The sequence below is a fragment of the Lynx canadensis genome, chromosome E1 (genome assembly GCF_007474595.2).
Source record: "Lynx canadensis isolate LIC74 chromosome E1, mLynCan4.pri.v2, whole genome shotgun sequence".
NCBI classification, from domain to species: Eukaryota; Metazoa; Chordata; class Mammalia; order Carnivora; family Felidae; genus Lynx; species Lynx canadensis.
The window spans coordinates 16,797,170-16,816,546 of record NC_044316.2 but is presented as its reverse complement, the minus strand read 5'-3'; the positions used below and the strand labels follow the sequence as shown (position 1 = coordinate 16,816,546).

Here is a 19,377-nt window from a genome sequence, read left to right as displayed (position 1 = left end):
TAGGTAGTATTTCGAGTCTCATTTTAGAGGTGAGTGGTCTGAGGAAGCAGAAAATTTAAGCAATTTGCTTCTGGTCAGGTGGTTAGTAAGGGGGAATTCAGACTGCTCTAAAATCCCAGTCCCCTCTCCTTCAGGTCTGGGCCACGCCTCTAGATCCTTCCAGCCCTTGCAATAGGCAGCCCCAGAGGTCAATTCCATTTTTACCACAGCGTCTGCAGGGACCCTTCTGGAAGGACCTTTGTGCCCGGGGGTTATTCGGGAAGGAGACAGTCTCTGGAATCAGTCACTTCCTCTCTTGAGGGGACCGCATTGGGTGGAGGTGGGGAACTGCCACCTGCTGCTTTCTCTGCCCAGCCCCACTCTGGTCCTTGCAGAGGACAGCAAATGGGGGGGGGGGGAAGGGGGGAAGGGACTGTACTCCCAGCCTTAGTGGTCATTCCCTTTCTAATGTCAAGTGTGGAAGATGGAATTTAATAAGAGCGCGGGGAAGACTCCTACATAATATTTCACGTGACAGATCCCTGGTTGCGCCAACGACCACTGGTCCTAATGCCCCGAACCTTTCTCGGGATTCTCCCCCATCAGCCACTCTAGGAATCTGGATCCCATCTCACGTTCCACTGGGACCCAAACTCAATCCTGAAAGCCACGCTGTCCTGTGCCCCCAATGGTGGAGCAAGGCCTGTAGCCCCCTCCCTCACCAGCAAAAGGCAAAACGCCGGTGGGTGGGGGTGCGCCCCAGCCCACCTGGCGTCAGGACACTGTCTCCATTCCTGTCAGGCCTGACTCCCTCCCCATCCTCTCAGGGGATCAGGGGGACAGAGTGGGGCACTCTCCGGCCGCCCGCCACCCCCAGTTCTACGAGACGGACTACATGCCCCATGATGCCGCGGGGCCGAGCTACAACAAGCTCTGCCCCGGGCACCCGGGTCCCCCTCCCCTCTTCCCCGCATCCCCGCATCTCTCGCCGGCCGCTCGGGCTGAGGGCCGGGCAATGCAGCTGCGGGGAGCCGGGGGCTGCGGGCGCGCGTCCCTGCGGCGGCGTCCCCGGGGTTCGCGCCCCGTGCGCCCCCGCTGCGGGAGCCTGCTCCCTTCGCCGAGAGGCGTCTTTGTGTGCGGGGGTGTGGGAGGTGAGGCGCGAGTCCGCGCCGCGCCGCCGAGCGCCCGCTCCCTCCCCGGGCGGGTGGGGGCCTCTCCGCGCCGCCCGCCGCCGCCTCGCGAGGACGCCCGCGGCCCGCGCCTCCCGCACAGCGCCGGGCGCGCCGCCCCCGCCCGCCGGCGCCGCTCGCACATGCCCGAGCCGCAGCCCTGCGAGCAGGCAGCGCCGGCCCCCCGCCCCGCGGCCCCGGGCCCCGGCTCCGGCGCCGTCCCCCCTCCCCGGCCGGGCGCCGCGGCCCTGGCATGAGGAGCGGGCGATGATCCCAGCCAACGCCTCCGTCAGGAAGGGGCCCGAGGGCAAGTATCCGCTGCACTACCTCGTGTGGCACAACCGCCACCGCGAGCTGGAGAAAGAGGTCCGCGCCGGCCAGGTAAGAGCGCCGTCGGGGCGCCGCGGGGACCCCACGGCCGGGCACGCCCGCTGGGTGTGGGGAGGGGGCGCGGCGCGGGCTGTCCCGCCTCCCCGGCGAGTTTGCAGCGCTTCTTTGTTCGCAGCGGCGGCTTTTGTGCTTGTTGACCGGGAGAGGGTGATGGGAGCGGTCCCCGGCCGCTCCCCTCCGGCTCGGACGGACGGCCCACACGTGTTCTGGACCCTCCCAGGTTGGGGTAGGGGACGCTGTGCCCCTCCTCGGCCGGGGCGGATGGCTGCGGGGAGGGGCTGACGGGTCGGTCTGTGCTCCATGTGGTGAGAGAGTCCGCGGAGCAGCAGAGCAGCGACACCTCCCGCGTGAGTGTGCGGAGGTGGGCAAGGCCTGCGTCGGGAGGGGGTCACAGGTCAAGGATCAGAGAATGGGCTGTGGCACTCCAAGGCATCCCAGCCCCACCCAGTGCCCTCTACCCTCCCGCTGAGCTCTTCATCTATTTGCTCAGATTGAGCAGAGCCCCCGGGTCCCACAGACCTCAGCGCCCGCTCTGGAATGGAGAGTGGGGAGAGACTCCCTGTGGGGAAGCCCTGAAGGGCCTTGTCCAGGTGCTGAAAGGAACTCTCCTGCCCTCTGGGGTTGGGGCCTGGCTTCTTGGGCGCTGAGGAAGCTAGGGGCCGCTGGCCTCAGGATTTGGGGTTCTGTACACAAAGTGGGCCCCCTGGTTGCTGCTAGTCTGTGAGAATGAGTGGGTCAGCCAGCTTTGGCTGGGCAGTAGCCTCCAAGAAGACCAGGTAAGGGATGGGGTCTCCTGGTCATTCTTCAGGACCAAGGCAGGCACAGGTCACAGGTAGCTCCGACTCTGCCCTTAGTCCTCAGGCCACAGATGGGCCCTTGGGGTGTGGACAACTCACCCTCCAGGGTGGGGAAGCATGAGCTAGTGCTGGGCCCAGCCTGCTCTGGTTTGCCTCGGGTTGAGGCCTGCAGACTTGGCCCGGATCTGAGACCCCAGGGCCATGGGAGTGGTTTGCTCAGGAGTGGTCCCCTTTGGGAATATGCCTTTGGAGGGCCACTTCCTGAGTCACAGGAAGTTCATTTTGAGGAGCTGCCTGCTTCCCAAAGGACGAGTGAGGGGGGGAGCAAGGTGAGGGTTGGGGAGTCTCTGAAGTCCACTACTGAGCCCTCAGAGTAGCAAGGCATCTGCCTCTGCAGAGCAGTCCTAGGAAATGTTGGGGTGACCTGAGCCTCCAAGCTTCTGGGCTGGTTGGGGTGTCCACTTACTTTCCATCTCTGCTTAAACAAGGGCACTTCAAGTTGCTCCTCAGACCATGCCTCTGTTTTATCCATCATAAAGGACGTGGTTTGCAACCAGAGAGCCCTGGTAAAGGAAGCGAGGCCTGAGTGGTAGGTCCTGGGGGACAAAGATGAACAAACCAGTCACATCCCCCGCTCTCAAGGAGACCCCGTTCTGGTGCTGTGAGTGTGAACCAGGAAATAGAGTATGCTGTGCTGGGTGCTAAGACAGCTCAGTCTCTTCTGACTCTTCTGTTTTCCTCCCCTGAGGGCAAAAGAAGACAAGCTTCTGACGGAGGTTAAGGCTGGAGGGATTTAAATCTGATCTGAGAGGAACTTCCTGATGGGGTGATAGATGATTGGTCCAAGGATTGTTAGGCAGAAGGCTAGTGGCTGAATCTCCAGAATGTCTCAGTTGTACTCCCTTGCCTGAGGGGTGGGTGGTTCTTTTCTTGCTGAGATTGGAGAGAGGCAAAATGCCCTGGAAGAAAAGACTCTCACCTAGGTCTCTCTGATTGATAGTACTCCAGTCAGCAGCCATCTTGCTGAAGTGAGGTCGAGGTGGGGAGCATTGGAACCCGCTGCAGGTAGGGGTACTTTGGGGCTGATGAGTGTGTTCCTCTTTCCCCTCAGGCTGCCACAGAAACTAGGCACCAGGTTCACCAGTATCTCCAGCCTCCCATCCCTCCCACTTCCCTGGTGTGTTTGTGTCTCCTTGAAATGGACACTGCCTACCCTGATCCAGGGTAGCAGGAATATAGGGCAATGGTTGAAGTTAACCCTTGTTCAACCACAAAGGAGTCAGGCCAGTCCTCTGCCTTGCTCCAGGGTTGCCAAGAAGGGGAATGCCAATCCTGCATGGAAGAGGCCCCTGGCTGTATCTCCACATTAGGGCTGATGCAGAGTGGTCCTTGCGTCCAAATAGGCACTGCTCAGTCCTCCAGGCATCAGGGTCCCAGGGGGAGCTGAGGGTGCCCAACCCAGCCCTTTACTGCTGGGGATAATACTGGGGGCAGCGTTCTAACATCATAACGAAACCCCATAGACCCTAAGCATTTCCATCCAGCGGGGGTTCCCTGACCTCTGGTTCTCCTGGCACCAACTGTCACAGAAAACACCCAGGCTTTGCTCAAGCACATACCAGCTGGGTTTCCCTGGTCTTCACCTGGCATAGCTGCCTGTTCTTCGCTCCAAGAAAGCCCCGCAGAGGCCCTCCCATGGGCAGCCTTGGCAATGCTGGCAGGCTGGGGAGGGAGATGGAATGGCAGGTTTCAGAGCAGGTTCATTGGCTTTGCTTAGGGCCACCACCCCCATAGCTCTGTTGGGGGCTGGAATCAGGGAGTGGTGGGGAGACTGGAGGTGCTCATCAGGTGTTTTGGTGACGGGAAGGATCTATGACCACCCCTAGTTGGCACCCAGCAGTATGATGGTTGCTGGGTGCCCTTCTTCCTGCTATGCACACACCCTGCCAGGTTGGGAGGGGGCAGGGGGCTGTATGCCAGTGGATGTGCTAGTTTCCCCTTGGCTAACAACGCCCTGAGGTTGGCACAGCCAGCTGAGCACAGCCCGGGTTCCTGAGTCAGAAGTCCCTGGTGTTCCCTGCGGGGCAGGAGGTGGAGGTTCGGCTGTGTGGCTCCCTGTGGGAGGGCCAAGGGGGGCAGGGTTCTTTCCTGGCAACAGAGACTCTGGAGGGGGCCAGACTGTTCCCAAGGAAACATTTCTTTCTTCCTGGGGCTGCCTCCATCATGGTCTTCCTTCCTGCTTTCCTCAGTTCATCCTTCTAACCTAGAGGCAGGCAAGATGGGACTGTGGGGACTCAGACAGAGGTTACCCCACCCAAGATACCTGGTGTGTCCCAGAACACCTGTGATCCCCTGTCGCCTAACATAGGCAGCCCTAGGTGTGGGCCATCACTACATCTGGTGAGTGGGGAAGCTCAGGAGAGGGACCCACAAACCCCAGAAACCCCAAATCAATGTGTCTGAGAAGCAGATGGGGAGGGGCTGCGTGGGGTAGGGTGGGAGGAGAGTGAGCAGGTGCCACCCTCTCCTATCCAACTCAGCTTGAGGAAGCATCCAGCCTCCCTGCCCCTTGAGTGAGCTCAGGCCTACCTGGTGGAGGCTGGGGGGCTCGGAAGTAGTGACCACACCAGACACCGGTTGTCCTCTTTCTGGCTGGGGGAGGCGAGGGAGCAGGGAAAGGAGATCAAGGCTGAGCATGCATGGCTCTATGCGCTGGGCCCTTCACCTTTCTTTTCCGGCTCTATACATTTGGTGTGCCCTTGTAAGGTTTCATCTAACAAAAGGATTCTGCTAATGCTAAATAAGTTTGAAAAATAACCTGCTAGTGCCTGTGGGTTCAAGGGGTATGCATGTGCCAATAAGCTGGCAGCAAACTTAGGTGTGACCCCTACAGATCCAGAAGGCAACTGAGCTTGCAGATGTTGGTACACTTATGGGAGCACATGGACCCTCAGTGTGGGGGCAAAAGGAGTGGATTCTTGTGGATTCCTATGGTACCTGTTCACGTGTGCGTGTGTGTAGGTGTGTGCCTGAGTGGAAGCAGGGAGTCTCTCTGCCCAGGGAACCTCAGCCCCTGAGCTCAAAAGACCCCTGCTTTTGACTCCAGCTGAGGCCTGCTGGGGTGCAGAGTTTCATTCTCTTGGTGGTGAGGTCTGGGTGTTAGGTTTCACAGGAAACCTTTTCATTCTAGCAATTAAATAGCTGCAGGCCTTTGCTGAGGAAATTAATGAATTCTTCCACCTGGGCCTGGGGCAAGGTGCCACTTTCACTGCAGGCCATGCTTTGAGCAGGTGTGGGGAGCTTCTTTGAGGGGTTGGCTGGGTGTATGTGGGGGGGGGGGGGGGGGGGGGGTGTGTTAGCCCTGGAAAACAACAGGGCCCTGGGGACCCTGGGGAGAGCTCCCAAGGAGTGGAGGTGGGGAGGGGCAGCCAGGCCCAGCTAGCAGCACCAGCCTCTCTCTGGGTCCTGGAGGTGAGGCACCTGAGGGGGAGGGTGGCAGGCAGCATCTGGATCTCTGGGGCTGGGCGGGGTGCCCTGTCAGCTCCCTGGGGCCTTGTTAGCAGCGCAGCAGTAGTAGCATCTGGGACAGGGCTGGTGGGACGCATAGACACATAGACTTTCAGCTGCTGCCCCATGGGAAGGCTCCTCCTGACTTCCCTGGGCTCAGGGTCTGTGGATCCTGCACTCCCACCCCCAGACTCAGGGCCCCACTTAGGCTGGACGCAGAGGGGCTCAGCCCATCCCATAATAGATGAAGAGTAAAGAACGCAGTCCTTGTTGTAGGGGAGCCAATGTAGAGGAGCGTAAGATGGGGTGGGGAGAGGGGCGCTTGGATCTCTAAGCCACAGCTCAGAACGCCACGTGGGCTAGGTACATTTTTTTTTTTGAGGTTCTTAATATATTTAAAAATGAAGAAATGGGGGCGCCTGGCTGGTTCAGTCATTAGAGCACGTGACTCTTCATCTCAGGGTCGTGAGTTCAAGCCCCATGTTGGGCATGGGGCCTACTTAAAAAATTAAAAATAAAGAATGAATAAATGCCAACACAGGGTTATTAAAATCGTATAAGTTACTTAAATTATTCAAAATGTCTTGTTTCTGACAAAGGAGCTAATTCTCATGTTTTAAAAAATATTTAGCTGTTGCTAGAAGAATTATAATGAAAAGCTGTAGTCCTCACTTGCCGCCCTCATTCCCTGGAGGCGACCAGTTTGGACTTTAGGCTGTTCTGTTATTTACCTCCAAGATTACAAACAATATACATCTAGAACTACCTCTTGGCTTATCAGTTTTACATTGTATTGCTTTCCCCTCCCCAGGTCCCTTAAATATAGTCATTTATGCATCTGTTGAACAAATATTTATTAAGCACCAGTTATGTGCCAGGCACTGTCTAGAGACTGGGGATGTAGCATTGAACAAAACACAAGGACCCTCCCTTTGTGGGGCTTACAGTCTAGATGAGGGAGACAACGAACAAATGAACAAGTAATTTAATGTTGGAAGAGAACTAAAGCAGGATCAGGGGCAACAGATAGACAAATAGCAAGTGTCATTTAAGATGGATGGTAAGGGCAGGCCTTTTTAAGGAGGTGATATTTGAGCAGCCACCTGAATGAAGTGAGGGAGAAAGTGCTGTGGCTATCTAGGGTATCCAGCAGAGTGGAATTTGGAGGAGAGGTGGGAGAGCACATGAGTTCAAGGAGACATCCAGGGCTGCTGGATTCTATTCTAAACAGGATGGGAGGCCTTGGGAAAGTTTTGAGCTAAAGAATGTCAGGACCTGAGGGACATTTCACAGGATGATGGAGGCTACGATGGGTCATGTGGAGACTAGACCTAAGAAGCCAAGAGAGGAGTGAAGAAACCAGTGAGGGGCCCACAAGGCCACCAGGTGAGATAGGATGGCTGCCACCAGAATGGTAGCCTGAAGGTGATGAAAACAGAGAACAGTCTGGATCTGTTTTGAAGGTAGAGCCTTCAAAAGGCTCATAAGAGCCTTCATAAGGTCAGCCTTGCTGATGGATTTGATATAGAGGGTGAGAGAAAAGGAAGAGGTAAAGACAGTTACAAAGTGTTTTTTTTTTGGGGCGCCTGGGTGGCGCAGTCGGTTAAGCGTCCGACTTCAGCCAGGTCACGATCTCGCAGTCCGTGAGTTCGAGCCCCGCGTCGGGCTCTGGGCTGATGGCTCAGAGCCTGGAGCCTGTTTCCGATTCTGTGTCTCCCTCTCTCTCTGCCCCTCCCCCATTCATGCTCTGTCTCTCTCTGTCCCAAAAATAAATAAACGTTGAAAAAAAAATTTTTTTTTAAAATAAAAACAAAGTGGTTTTTTTTTGTTTTGTTTTGTTTTGTTTCTTTTTACCAGGGTGCCTGGCTGGCTTAGAGCATGACTCTTGATCTTCGGGTCATGAGTTTGAGCCCCACATTGGGGGTAGAGATTACCTAAAATAAATAAATAATTTAAAATAAAGTTTTATTTTATTTTATTTTTTTACCAAAAGGGGGAGAGAATTGAGGTAATGTTTCCTTTTAGGGGAGAATTGGGGCAGGTGTAGCTGTCCAGGAATGGCTGGGAAGAAGGCAAAGGGAAAGACAAGAAGTCATGGGAAGTCAAGGTGTCTCTTCTTGTTTCATGAATTCAGTTATCTTTTCATATATTTCTGAGGATATGAATTACTGTTCCCCCCTCCCCAAAAGTGTTCTTGTATTTCCTGCATTGACAGTGTATCCTCTAGGTTTTTAGCATCTATCTGCATGTTTTGGTCTCTTTCATATTGGCAGCTTTCCTCAAATGTCCAGGCACCCTTGGCTGTCGGGGCATATTTAAGAATGTGGGTGTAGAGCTCATTGATGCATGGGTGGTATTACTGTCAAACGATGGGTGCAAGCTGGCCTGCTTATTGGAGGGTCCCCAGAGGTCCGTACCCAGAGGTTTTCGGTGCCTCTAGTTTCTCCAAGAAGAATTCTCCAGTCTGCTGCTGGGGTGGGATGGGGCAGTTGCGTGTACTGTCAGGCTGTTAGTGGTTCAGGACCTGAGGCAGGAAGGGACTGGGCTTTCACCGTTCACTAGTTTTCAGCCCCATGACCTCGTCTTCAGACCAGTGTCCCCAAGTCCAGTGGGTCTCAGGCTCAGTTTATACAGAGAATAAATTTCTGGCATCCTATGGAGGGGAAGGGGGACATCTCCCAGCTTTATAAGATTGGGGAGGGGGCCAAGGGTTCTCAATTTTAACCAGCCTCCCCCACCCCCCTGGATTTAGCTCTGAGCCTCACTCATACCTCTGCCATTCCCACTGCCTTCATGTTCTGGACATTTCAAGGGTGGTCTGGCTTGACACTCACTGGGGTTCCCCTATGAGTGTTTGGGTTCTAGTACCCTCTGCTCCACTGAGTCGGTTGTAATGCCCCAGCCACTTTCTATGTTCTAAAGATGTGTTAACATTTCTCATCTGCTAGCATCTCTTCTCTTTACTCTTGTGGGTTTTAAATATTTTACTGACATTCTTACACTTACTCACAAATTTTCCTTTTGAGGTACGCTTCATTCCTTTGTACAGATCTAAGTTTCCATTGGTTAACATTTTCCTTCCACCTAAATAACTTCCTTTAACATTTCTTGCATGTCTTCTGGTGATAAATTCTCTTAGCTTTTTTTGTTTGTCCACAAAAGTCTTCATTTCCCCTTCATTTTTGAAGGATATTTTTTCACAGGACAGAGAATTCTAGGTCAACATTTTTCCCCCCAGCACTTTAAACATTTCATTCGATTGTTTTCTAACTTGCATGATTTCTGTTGAGAAGTATGCAGTATTTCCTGTATTTGTTCTTCTAGACATAGTGTGTCTCATTTCTCAAAATGATTTTATTATTGTTTTTTTAAGATTTATTTATTTTTGAGAGAAAGAGCGAGAGAGCACGTGCACGCAAGTAGAGGAGGGGTGGAGAGACGGGACAGAGGATCCAAGGTGGGCTTCATGCTTACAGCAGCGAGACCCATGCGGGGCTCGAACCCACGACTAGTGAGATCATAACCTGAACTGCAGTCTCACCGCTCAACCAACTGAGCCACCCAGGCGCCCCTCAAAATGATTTTAAGATTTTCTTTTTATCACTAAGCTTTCAGCAGTTGATTATGATGGGCCTGGGTGTAGTTTTCTTGGTGTTTGTCTTGGTTGGGATTCATTGAGTTTCTTGGTTCTGTAGGTTTATCATTGTGTTAGCTTGTGCAGAAAATTACCACAGATTGGGTAATTTTATTCTTTCATTCTTTTGGAGTTTGGAAGTCCAAAGTCAAGGAGTCAGCAGGGCTCCACTCCTTCCAAATGCTTAAGGGGAGAATCCTTCCTTGCCTCTTCCAGCTTCTGGTATCTCCAGGCATTTTTTGGCTTGTGGCTGCATAACTCCAGTCTCTGCCTCCTCTTTACATGGAACTTCTCCTCTCTCCATGGATCTCTCCTTTGTAGGTCTTATAAAGGCAGGTCATTGGATTTAGTTAGGGCCCACCTGCAAAATCCAGGCTGATCTCATCTTGAGATCCTTACCTTAATTTCACCCACAAATACCCATCACTCACAGGTTCTGGGGGTTAGAGTATAAACATATATTTTGGGGGGACACCACCATTTAACCCCCTATAGTAGCTTTTTTAAAACAACAAATTTGGAAAAATGTTGGTTGTTATCTCTTTAAATGTCTTATTTCTCCCACTTTCTTAGCCTAGCCTCTGGGACTCCAATTACATATATGTTAAAATGCCTTATAGTGTCTCACATATTGTTGAGGCTCTTTGAATGTTTTTCAGTACTTTTTCCCTCTTCTGTGCTCCATTTCTGTTCTCTGTGCTATAGTTCTATTGTTATGTCTTCAAACTCACTGATTTTTTTTTTATTCTTTAGTGTCTAATCTTTAAAAAAATTTTCTTTAGATGTTTATTTATTTTTGAGAGAGAGAGAGATAGAGTGTGAGCGAGGGAGGGGCAGAGAGAGAGGGAGACACAGAATCCAAAGCGGGCTCCAGGATCTGAGCTGTCAGCACAGAGCTCGATGTGGGGCTCAAACTCATGAACCATGAGAGCATGACCTGAACCAGTCAGACATTTAACCGACTGAGCCACCCAGGTGCCCCTATAGTGTCTAACCTATTTTTTTTTTTTAATGTTTTACTTATTTTTGAGAGACAGAGAGAGAGAGTGTGAGTAGGGGAGGGGCAGAGAGAGAGGGAGACACAGAATCTGAAGCAGGCTCCGGGCTCCGAGCTGTCAGCACAGAGCCCAACATGGGGCTCAAACCCACGAACGGCAAGATCGTGACCTGAGCCGACGTCTGATGCTCAACTGACTGAGCCACCCAGGTGCCCTGTCTAATCTATTCTTAATTCCATCCTATGAATTTTTCATTTCAGATATTGTACATATCTCTCATTTCTTTCCCCATGAACATTGTGTTCATGTTTTTCTTTCAACTCTTGAGCACATTAAACTATTCATCATCTTTATCATTTCTGACTATGTTTCTGTTAAATGATTTTTCTCCTGATTAAGTGTCATATTTTCCTATTTCTTTGCATGTCTGATAATTTTTTTCTAGTAATTTGTAACTGGATGTTAGATACTGCAAACATTGTAATGTTAAGCATCTGGATTTTATTGTCTTTCTTTAAAGAGTGTAAGGCTTCGTTCTGACAGACTGAGTTAAGTTACTTGTAAATCAGTTTGATCCTTTTGAGGTTATTTTTAATCGTTATTAGATTGGGTTTAGGTGAGCCTTTTCTCTAGGGATAGTTTAATCCTACTACAAAGGCATCACCATTCTTGGGTCTCTGTTGAATACCTTGTGCAAACAACAAAGACCTTCTATTCTAGCGGGTTGGAGTTTGAATGTCTCCCTGCCCTGAGACATGAGTGCTGGAAATTTACCAGCTTATTGCTCCTCTTCTGTCTAGTATTGCTGAGTTTCACTCTACATAGGTGAGGTTTGGTATTCTGCAAAGACTCAGAGGAACCCCATGCAGATTTTCTGGAGTCCCTTGTTTGCATATCTCACTCCTTCCTGGAACTTGGTCCTGCAACTTCTTGCTACCTCAGCCTCCCTGAACTCCTCTGTCTCCTCAACTCCTCAGCAAGACTACCATGCTCTGCTAGGGATTCCCTGCCTCCTGCATTGCTGTCTGGAATGATACTCCCAGGTAGAAATCTAGGCAATCATAGGGCCTACCTTATTTGTTTCTCTTATTTCAGGGATCATAGTCCTGGACTACTTGTTGCCTAATGTCTGAAAACAATTATTTCATGTATTTTGAAGTATTTTTATCTGTTATAATGGGAGGGTGGTTTCAGGTATCTCACTATAGTTGGAATAGAAGCCATTTACTGGCATTTTAATCAAGTTTGGGGAAGGAGAAGAGGAGTTACATGCATGTGGTCAGTTCATTGTATTTAGCTAGAGGTCTTAGACTCCTGAAATATATTTAAATATTTATGTTTTTATCACACAACAAAAATCTTATGCAATATAATTATGCTATCCACAAAACAATAATAGGATTTGTAAAAAAAAAAAAAAAAAAAAAAGTGTTAATACATAGTGTCCCACATATAAAGGACATGGGTTTGAAGTTGTACCATATTCTTTCATTCCTATCAATGTATTACAGCAATTGTTTGTTAAACCTCACTCAGTGATAATGTCAATGATCTAAATTGATAGCCCTTCCTGAAAGTGTGGTCTTGGACCTGTAGGATAAATCTAGTCTCAAGTGCTCTCCTTGGCCAACAGCCTGTCTCGACCACCCTTCAGCTCTGGGATTATTCTTCAAAGTTAGCCCACTGGGCCTTGGAAGAGTGAACCCAGTCAGGGGACCGAGGTGGACAGGAAAGGAGGAAGGTCCTTCCTTTCTCAGGGCTACTTCCTGCCCTGTCCTACAAGCCTCTTTTTACCCACCTGACCCCAGCTCATTGTGTCTGTCTTTTCCATTGCCTTGTAAGGTGAGCAAGGCAGGGCAGCCAGGTGGTTGCTGCTTCCCTAGAGGCTGTTGGGCTCAGATGGGCTGCCTCAGAAGTGACCAGGGATACGTCTTCACCTCCTTCTCCAGGTGGACATCGAGCAGCTGGATCCCCGTGGGCGGACGCCCCTGCACCTGGCCACCACACTGGGACACCTCGAGTGTGCCCGTGTGCTCCTGGCACACGGTGCAGATGTGGGCAGGGAGAATCGCAGCGGCTGGACAGGTGGGCACCCCTGCTCACCCCAGCCCCACAGCCAGCGTCTCCCAGCTTCATATCCTCACCCTTGGTTTGCTGACGGGGGCCACAGGCAGGGTCCTGACCTGTGACTTTGCCTCTTCCCCCCACCTCCAGTGCTTCAGGAGGCTGTGAGTACCCGGGACCTGGAGCTGGTGCAGCTGGTGCTGAGGTACCGGGACTACCAGCGGGTGGTGAAGCGGTTGGCGGGCATCCCCGTGCTCCTGGAAAAGCTGCGCAAGGTGAGGGCCAGCCTCTCAGCCTCCCCACAATGCATTTGAACCCTGTCTCTAGCACAGGCTTAGCTACTCTCTTTTTCATCCTCCAGGCCCAGGACTTCTATGTGGAGATGAAATGGGAGTTCACTAGCTGGGGTAAGGGGGCCGATGGGGGCCTCTCTGGGCATTCTCCCACCTCAGGGCTTTTGTACCTGCTGCTCCCCTGCCTGGAGCTCTATTGCCACAGCTCTTCCTGTGGCTCCTTCTCATCTTTTAGTTCCCACCTCAGTGCCAACTCCTTGGCTAGGCTTTTCCACACTGCCTCAGACACTGTCTTGATTCCATGATTATTATTTCCTTCACTTTGTAATGATTTGCTCATTTGTTTGTCACTTGTCACTCCTTGCCAGAAGGTAAGCTCCAAGAGAGCATGTTCAGTGTTCTATCCTCATTGACTAGAACAGTGCCTGGTACACAGTAGGTATTCAATAAATATTTGTTGGGAGATTGAAAGGTTGAGTGAATGAATTAACAAATGGTGGCTGTTAGGGACTTGATAGCGGCTGAGACGTGCTCATCTTCAACTTCAGGTTGCTTACATCTGAGTGACGGGTCTCCATTCACGTGGGGGGAGTTCGGAAAGGGGCTGCTCTCCCACTAGCTCTGTTATCCTTGCCTAGCCACAACACCGACCCTGACCCCTATTGCCCTGAGGTGGCCCAGGTTGGGTGGACCAGGCAAATTGAAGCCACTCTGACCTTCCCTTCCACCTAGTGCCCTTGGTGTCCAAGATCTGCCCTAGTGACACCTACAAAGTGTGGAAGAGTGGGCAAAACCTGCGGGTAGATACCACGCTCTTGGGCTTTGACCACATGACGTGGCAGCGAGGGAACCGCAGCTTCGTCTTCAGGGGCCAAGGTCAGGCAGGGCAGGAGGTGGGGCAAGGTGGGAAGGCTGGCGACAGCTCCACGCCACCCCTGACCCCCCCTGTGCTATTCTGTGGCTGGCAGACACAAGCGCCGTGGTCATGGAGATTGACCACGACCGCCGGGTGGTGTACACAGAGACTCTGGCACTGGCTGGGCAGGACCGTGAGCTGCTGCTGGCTGCTGCCCAGCCCACTGAGGAGCAGGTGCTGAGCCGGCTTACCGCGCCCGTTGTCACCACGCAGCTTGACACCAAGAACATCTCCTTTGAGAGGTGAGTGGGCGCAGCCCTCGTAGCCTAGAGCCAGGCTGCTGGATGCCCCCTCACCTGGACCACTCTGCTTCCCCAGGAACAAGACTGGCATCCTGGGCTGGCGCAGTGAGAAGACAGAGATGGTGAATGGGTATGAAGCCAAGGTGAGGCCACCGCTCCCTGGTACCAGAACTCTTGCCTGCAGTGCCCTGGGCAGGGGTTTCCTGACCACTCTTTTTCAGCCTTGGAGGTGCAGAGGCAATGCAGCAAGGAGGGAAGGGCACTAGACTAAGGAGGCAACTGATGAGAATGGCCCGAGTTCAAGTGCTTACTATACTCATGTTCGAGACTGTGTTCTGATGTTTTGTATGTATGTGTGAATACATATGTACACACACACACATACTCATTTAATCCCAACAACCTTTTTGGGTAGGTGTATTATTATTCCCATTTTACAGGTGTTTGTTGAGCCTTTCCAACAGGAACCTTCTGTGGGGTTGGGTATTGGCCCATTCTGTGATGAGGAAGGAGGCTTGGAGTGGTTCCATGACCTGTCCAGGGTCACACAGCTACAGGTGACAAAGCCAAGGTTTAGACCTTGGCTGCCTAACTCCAAAGCCCGACCTTTACTCCTAAGAATACCGTGTTGGTCACGCTGGGACCCCTACATCACCCTTGTGGGGCCACATGGTGCCGCTGGTAAAGGAAGGAACTAACAAATACTGCCAGGCTCTGCATTGTGTCCTGGAAGCCTTCCCTGGCCCTGCAGACTGCGTTAAGGCCTCTGCTTTTTGTTCCCAAAGCCCTCTGCAACCTTCACCAGAGTGAATCACACTATATTATAACTGCCCATTTCCTTATCTCTTCAAATAGTGTGTGAGCCTCAAAAGGGTGGGGATTGTCTCTAGTAGTGCTTGTTCACCACTGAGTGGTGCACGTTCATCACTGTCCCTGATGCCTGCCTCAGTGCCTGGCACATAAAGTCTCCTCACAGAATGTTTGTTCAATGAATAAGAGAATGGATGAATGACTTCAGATATTTACTTGCCCAAAGGCTGGGAGATGGAGCAAACAGCTCCCCCATCCCCCAATGGACCCTTCCTTGCAGGAAGTGTTCATAAGGCCCTTGGCGGCTGGGAATAGGGTACTGGAATTGTCTTTGAGCCCTTTCCTTATCTGTCGCCAGGTATACGGGGCATCCAATGTGGAGCTCATCACCCGGACACGGACAGAGCATCTTTCAGAACAGCACAAGGGCAAGGTCAAAGGTAATGAAGCAGTGGTGGAGTGGCAGGGGAGGGGTGGTGTAAGGAAGCAGCTCCCACTTGAGTACCTCCATCAGTATTCCCTGTGACATCCCAGCAAAAGCCAGGATAGTTTATTCACGTAAATAGGTTTCAGTTCAAGTGCCAAGTGCTAATAATTGGGAGTGACTGTCTGGAGTGCAGCTAGGAAGATTCTAAGGCAACATCTGGGCTCAGTGGGAAGGAATTCTACAACTGGTAACTGACGTCTGCCTTGGATTTGGGAGTGGAAATGTCATGTATGCTACTTATTGGCCATTCCAGTCTAGTGGAACATACCCTAAGCAGAAAGTCAGGGGGTGTGTCACTGATGCTTTGTGCCTCTTGATACTACACCTGACTCTCTGGGCACTGGTTAGGCTGCCTAAGGTAGGAAGACAATTCCTACCTCACAGGGGAACAAAATGAGGTAATTAAGATGGAAGTGCTTGAAGGAAAACACACACATACACATACATCCCCTAAAACTGCTCACCGAAAGCAGGTATTTTTCGTCCAGTGTCACCAACCTGGACACTTTTGGAAGTTTCTCCTAAGCCCCAGGCCTACTTTTATTCCCACTGTGCCTGTAGTGTTCCTCGCCCCGGCCTTTGGAGTCCTCAGTCACCTTCAGATGAAGGTGCCTGAGAGTTTGGTGTGGGTGAGCAATCCTCCCTACCTGCCAGGAACCAGCCTCCTCCTTAGATCGGGGGTGCGTCACTTCTGAGGGTTGCAGTGTCCTCTGAGATGCTACATTTCTTGTAGGCTGTAAGACACCTCTGCAGTCGTTCCTGGGAATTGCTGAACAGCATGGGGGCCCCCAAAATGGGGTGAGTATGTGCCAGGGGTGCCCTTGTGTGGAAGGGTGTGGATGTGGCTCAGGAGACCTGGGAGGCGTCCTGCCTAGCATGGCCTGAGTGGAACTACCTTCCACAATGCCCGAGGCCGTGTCAGCTCCACAGTGGCAGGGGGGATAGCTCTGGGGCCCATGATACCAAATGGCTGGCCTGGCATCAGAGACTGACAGGCTCATGGGCACTTCCTCATGTGGTACAGACCCTGATCACTCAGACTCTGAGCCAAGCCAACCCCACTGCCATCACTGCAGAAGAATACTTCAACCCCAACTTTGAGCTTGGCAACCGGGACATGGGCCGCCCCATGGAACTGACCACCAAGACACAGAAGTGAGGCCCCCTGCCGGTGCTGGGGAGGGGTGGGTAGGCCAGGGCTGGACGGGGTCTCCAGAATGTACTGGGTGGGAGGCCATGGCTTCTACTATGTCCCTCACCCCTTGGGATCTGGGGGGGGCAGGTTCAAGGCCAAGCTGTGGCTGTGTGAGGAGCATCCCCTGTCCCTGTGTGAGCAGGTGGCCCCCATCATTGACCTCATGGCTGTCAGCAATGCACTTTTCGCCAAGCTCCGGGATTTCATTACCCTGCGCCTGCCCCCTGGTTTTCCTGTCAAGATTGGTGAGACCCCACCCCCATTTCTCTTCAGCCGCTGTTGGCTGGGGGGGGTGGGGGGGGGTGGGTAGGGCTTAGATGAGGTAAAGATTGGGGATGCCTAAGGTGTGAGAAGGTGGGTGGTGGCACCTGACAGTTTCTTCATCCTCAGAAATCCCAATCTTCCACATCCTCAACGCTCGCATTACCTTCGGGAACCTCAATGGCTGTGACGAGCCAGTGCCATCGGTGCGAGGCAGCCCCAGCAGTGAGACCCCTTCCCCAGGCAGCGACTCCTCCAGCGTCAGCAGCTCCAGTTCCACGAGTGAGACCCCACCCTCTGCACGCTGCCCTTACGTCCCTCCCCGCCCTTGCCCACGCCCTTTCCAGGTGGGCCGAGGGTGGGGCCGCCCGCGCTCTGACGCCCAGCCTGGCACCCTCAGCCTCCTGCCGCGGCTGCGAGATCTCCCCCGCGTTGTTCGAGGCCCCGCGCGGCTACAGCGTGCTGGGCGGCCAGAGGGAGGCGGCCACACGCGATGACGACGATGACCTGCTTCAGTTTGCCATCCAGCAGAGCCTGCTTGAGGCGGGTAGTGAGTATGATCAGGTGCGTCCCTGCCACCGCGCCACCCCTGCCCGGCTGCAGCGCCACCCTGGCTGACTGGCCCACGTCCCTCCCTCCAGGTCACTATCTGGGAGGCGCTAACCAACAGCAAGCCGGGCACTCACCCCATGTCCTACGACGCTCGCCGACAGGACAGGTCAGTTCCGCCAGTCCTGACTTGTCCTACCTCCCCCGAAATAACACATGCACATGTACCATGGTGCCCTGTCCCAGAGGGTGAGGATACTGCTGGCTGGGCAGCTCTTCTTGGCCCCAGGAAACCATGGTACCCTCTGTTGGGCCCCTGCTGGTTTCCAGAAGGCTTCAATCCCCACCCTTTCCTCACTCTGAGTAGTACTCCAAAAGCAGCCAGGGAGCAGGGGACAGGCCTCAAAGGCCTTCAGACCCTTACCAGGCAGGATGTCGGGGCTAGGGTTCTAGAAGATGCATGCCCACATGTGCTGGTCCACCGTCAACTGGGAGGATGGGCTTTGTAGGGGCTGAGATTTGTCACATCTGGGTGGGAGCCAGGGAGGTGATGCAGGATTCATCGCTTCCACCGGCGGGTGACGAGCCCTACTCTTTCTTCGGGCCTCCACGCTGTCTCCTGGCCCCGCTTACGGGCAGGTGCGCCCGGAACCCTCGACGTATCTTACCCGCCCCCAGGAGCGCCCCGCCTACGCCGCAGCGCCAGCCTGCGCCCCCCGCGGCCCTGGCGTCGGTGCCCAGCCCTCGGCCCAGCCCGCGCCCCGGCCCAGGTGGCCATGTGTTCCGGAGCTACGACGAGCAGCTGCGGCTGGCCATGGAGCTGTCGGCGCAGGAGCAGGAGGAGCGGCGGCGGCGCGCGCGCCTGGAGGAGGAGGAGCTGGAGCACATCCTGCGGCTCTCACTGACGGAGCAGTAGCGCCCACTGCCGGGCCCTTCGGCCACGCCCCGCGTGACCCGCCTCGGAGCGAGACTCGCGCGCGCCCGCGCGCCCGCGCGCCCGCCGGGCTGCGGCCGGAGACTGACTGGAGCCGCAGCCTCGGGGGCATAGAGGCGCATCCGGCACCATGCGGGGAGGGGGTTCGGGGGACCGCGCGTTACCTGTCCCGGCCAGGGCCCTGTAGGCAGCTCGCACGGCCCGGTCCCCTGCTTTGCTATATCCTGACGCCCACCACTCTATCCTGGGCTCAGACTTGTCCAAGGGGGCCAGGCCGTCCTAAGGGGGAGCCGGGTCCTTAAAGGAGCATTGTCCCCATCCCTTGCTCCTTCTGGTCGGTCCTCCTTTTCTGCTCACAGAACCCACTGTAGGACACTGTCCGTGAAGCCTTTGCATCTCCGCTCTTCACCCCTGGGGGGCAGCTGAGCTCCCCACGTGCTGTGTTGCTGCTTTGTCCCAGACACAAACCAGCACGTCAAGGGCCCAGCTCCTCCTTCACCCCGGCATTTCAGCGTCAAGTGCACTTAGCGGGGTGCCCGGCTTCCCCAGCCCCCCACACCCCTCCCGGGTCTCAGGGTGGTCCCAGTTTCTCCTTGGGCGGCCAGAGGTTGTAGTCCCTATCCCCAAGGCACGCTTTTTGTGATCAGGAAGGGTGCCCAAAGTGGCCCCCCGGCCTGGGCAAGGCCTGGTTCCTTCATGATGTCTTGGCAAATGGGGGGCATATTTGGGCTGGGGGCAAGCACTAGACCCTGTCCCCCGGCCCCGCTTATGGGCAGGTGCACCATGGAGCCCTCTCACCCGCTCAGGGCCCTGGCACCACCACCCACCCCTTCCCACCAGCTGCTGCTAGCCCTCTGTGGTCGTGTGTCCCACCTGCCCCCACCCAGGGGCTGACTCTAAAACCCTTCATCCAATGGTGCTAACCCCCGGCTCTCCCCTGCCCCACCCCACCCACCCAGAGAAGCACAGACCCCGCTAGGGGCAGGGGCCCACTGCACACCCTTGTCCACCTTCTCAGGCTGGCCTTCCTGGCTCAGCCAGTGAGGCTCAGTAGGGACACAAAAGGGATGGAAGAAAAGAACAAAGAGAAACTGTTCCTCTCACCTCCTTCCCTGATGCCAGGGGCACCAGACTGACTCTGAGGCACAAATA

General features: G+C 54.0%; 1 protein-coding gene across 2 annotated transcripts; it reads left to right on the top strand.

Annotated features, from left to right (window-relative positions):
* The first annotated feature begins 1,415 nt into the window (after positions 1–1,415).
* Positions 1,416–19,355, top strand: ANKRD13B (ankyrin repeat domain 13B). Of its 2 annotated transcripts, XM_030295654.1 has the most exons (15): positions 1,416–1,529; positions 12,424–12,559; positions 12,689–12,813; positions 12,900–12,945; positions 13,564–13,707; positions 13,800–13,989; positions 14,066–14,132; positions 15,158–15,239; positions 16,020–16,084; positions 16,311–16,441; positions 16,569–16,726; positions 16,872–17,024; positions 17,143–17,306; positions 17,384–17,460; positions 17,970–19,355. In XM_030295654.1, exons 1-15 carry the CDS (start codon positions 1,416–1,418, stop codon positions 18,205–18,207), a joined length of 1,890 nt encoding a protein of 629 aa, XP_030151514.1. In that variant the 3' UTR covers positions 18,208–19,355. The 2 variants fall into 2 exon arrangements, with proteins under 2 accessions (XP_030151514.1, XP_032447034.1); XM_032591143.1 differs by lacking the exon at positions 17,970–19,355 and having other exon boundaries at positions 17,384–17,862.
* The last annotated feature ends 22 nt before the right edge of the window (positions 19,356–19,377 follow it).

Excerpts from the sequence above, each read along its gene's own strand:
- ANKRD13B (XM_032591143.1), top strand. The coding sequence starts at position 1,416 with ATGATCCCAGCCAACGCCTCCGTCAGGAAGGGGCCCGAGGGCAAGTAT. Across the intron at positions 12,560-12,688 it reads GAATCGCAGCGGCTGGACAG|TGCTTCAGGAGGCTGTGAGT; the intron begins GTGGGCACCCCT and ends CCCCACCTCCAG. Across the intron at positions 14,133-15,157 it reads TGAATGGGTATGAAGCCAAG|GTATACGGGGCATCCAATGT; the intron begins GTGAGGCCACCG and ends ATCTGTCGCCAG.